This window comes from Olea europaea, unplaced genomic scaffold, assembly GCF_002742605.1.
Source record: "Olea europaea var. sylvestris unplaced genomic scaffold, O_europaea_v1 scaffold1970, whole genome shotgun sequence".
NCBI lineage: Eukaryota > Viridiplantae > Streptophyta > Magnoliopsida > Lamiales > Oleaceae > Olea > Olea europaea.
The window spans coordinates 32,156-33,270 of NW_019237553.1; the positions used below are offsets into that span (position 1 = coordinate 32,156).

The window sequence follows — 1,115 nt, forward strand, 5'->3', positions numbered from 1 at the left end:
CATTAACTTCACCATCAACCCACTAAATTGATGACGTGTCAAGAATTAATTGAATCAACAACAAAATTGAACAACAGATCTCAACTTATAAGTCTAGATAGTATTTATGCATAGCTAGTCAAAGTTGAGACTATTTGAAGTCGATTCACCATTCAAGATCGAACAAATTTTAATGTTAGACACGTATAATTGTCATTAGCAGAAATTAGAAGATAAACTCATATCAGTATTTGACCAATACGAAAATCATAGAATTCCAGTAATTGTCGTGTTTTTACTCTTGCAATGAAAGACAAAACATACTCAGAAAGTCTGGTATTTAAGGTGGTTTCAAATGGATATAGTACAGCCTAATTCCTTTGCAGCATTTTCAAGAAACATTATAGGCAGGCCAGTCGCAAGTCGACTATGAGCTTCCCACGTCAAACACTTTCCAATATCTGCTCGCCAGTCGCTAACGCCCACGTTTAGATACAGATAAGGTGGATTGCTAATGCCATTTATATCCTCTTGTTTGCTGCTCGATTTCATTGAACAGGCATGTAGAATAGCTCGAAGAACTGAAGTACTAAGAGCTCGAACATGAGCGCTTGGATGAGAAATACAGCGAACTGTAGCAGGTAGTCGACACTGCATATTTATGTCCAGATAAACAATTAGTCAAGATTTTTCATTCCGAAACCAAAAGAATAATAGACTTGTGTTAAGCCACAGGAATCCTCATGATCTTTTAAGACTTAATTTAAACAAGTCAATGTGTCATCGTCTCTTATAACTTGGACTTTTAGATGGAGGTGGTTGAGCATAATATAAGAGGTCCAGAGTTCATTGCCATCCATCTATGAAAATTGTGCACACGCCAAGACTTTGATTAAAATGAAAAATGAATCCGGCGCGCACAAGGGGATGTGTGAAGACTAGACTAAAATAAATAAATGTGTCCATCTTTCACACCCTAAGCTATTTGATGAGGTGATTTAGCATCACCTTCTTAGTGGGGAAACGAGATCAGAGATTCCACTCTACAAAATATATAACTGCATGTGATTGTATGAGTATGTCTATGGTATTTGTTCTCTCGTCTTGCAGCATATGGTTTACAGCAAATTATTAAT

At 36.6% G+C, this 1,115-nt stretch overlaps 1 protein-coding gene across 1 annotated transcript in view; it reads right to left on the reverse strand.

Moving 5' to 3' along the window:
• Positions 1–124: 124 nt before the first annotated feature.
• LOC111379305 (protein GIGANTEA-like) overlaps positions 125–1,115 on the reverse strand; it is a 23,567-nt gene continuing 22,576 nt past the window's right edge. The window contains exon 12 of the mRNA XM_023002664.1: positions 125–630. Coding sequence (XP_022858432.1) covers positions 331–630 — 300 coding nt within the window. The 3' untranslated portion in view covers positions 125–330. The remainder of the gene's footprint in view (positions 631–1,115) is intronic.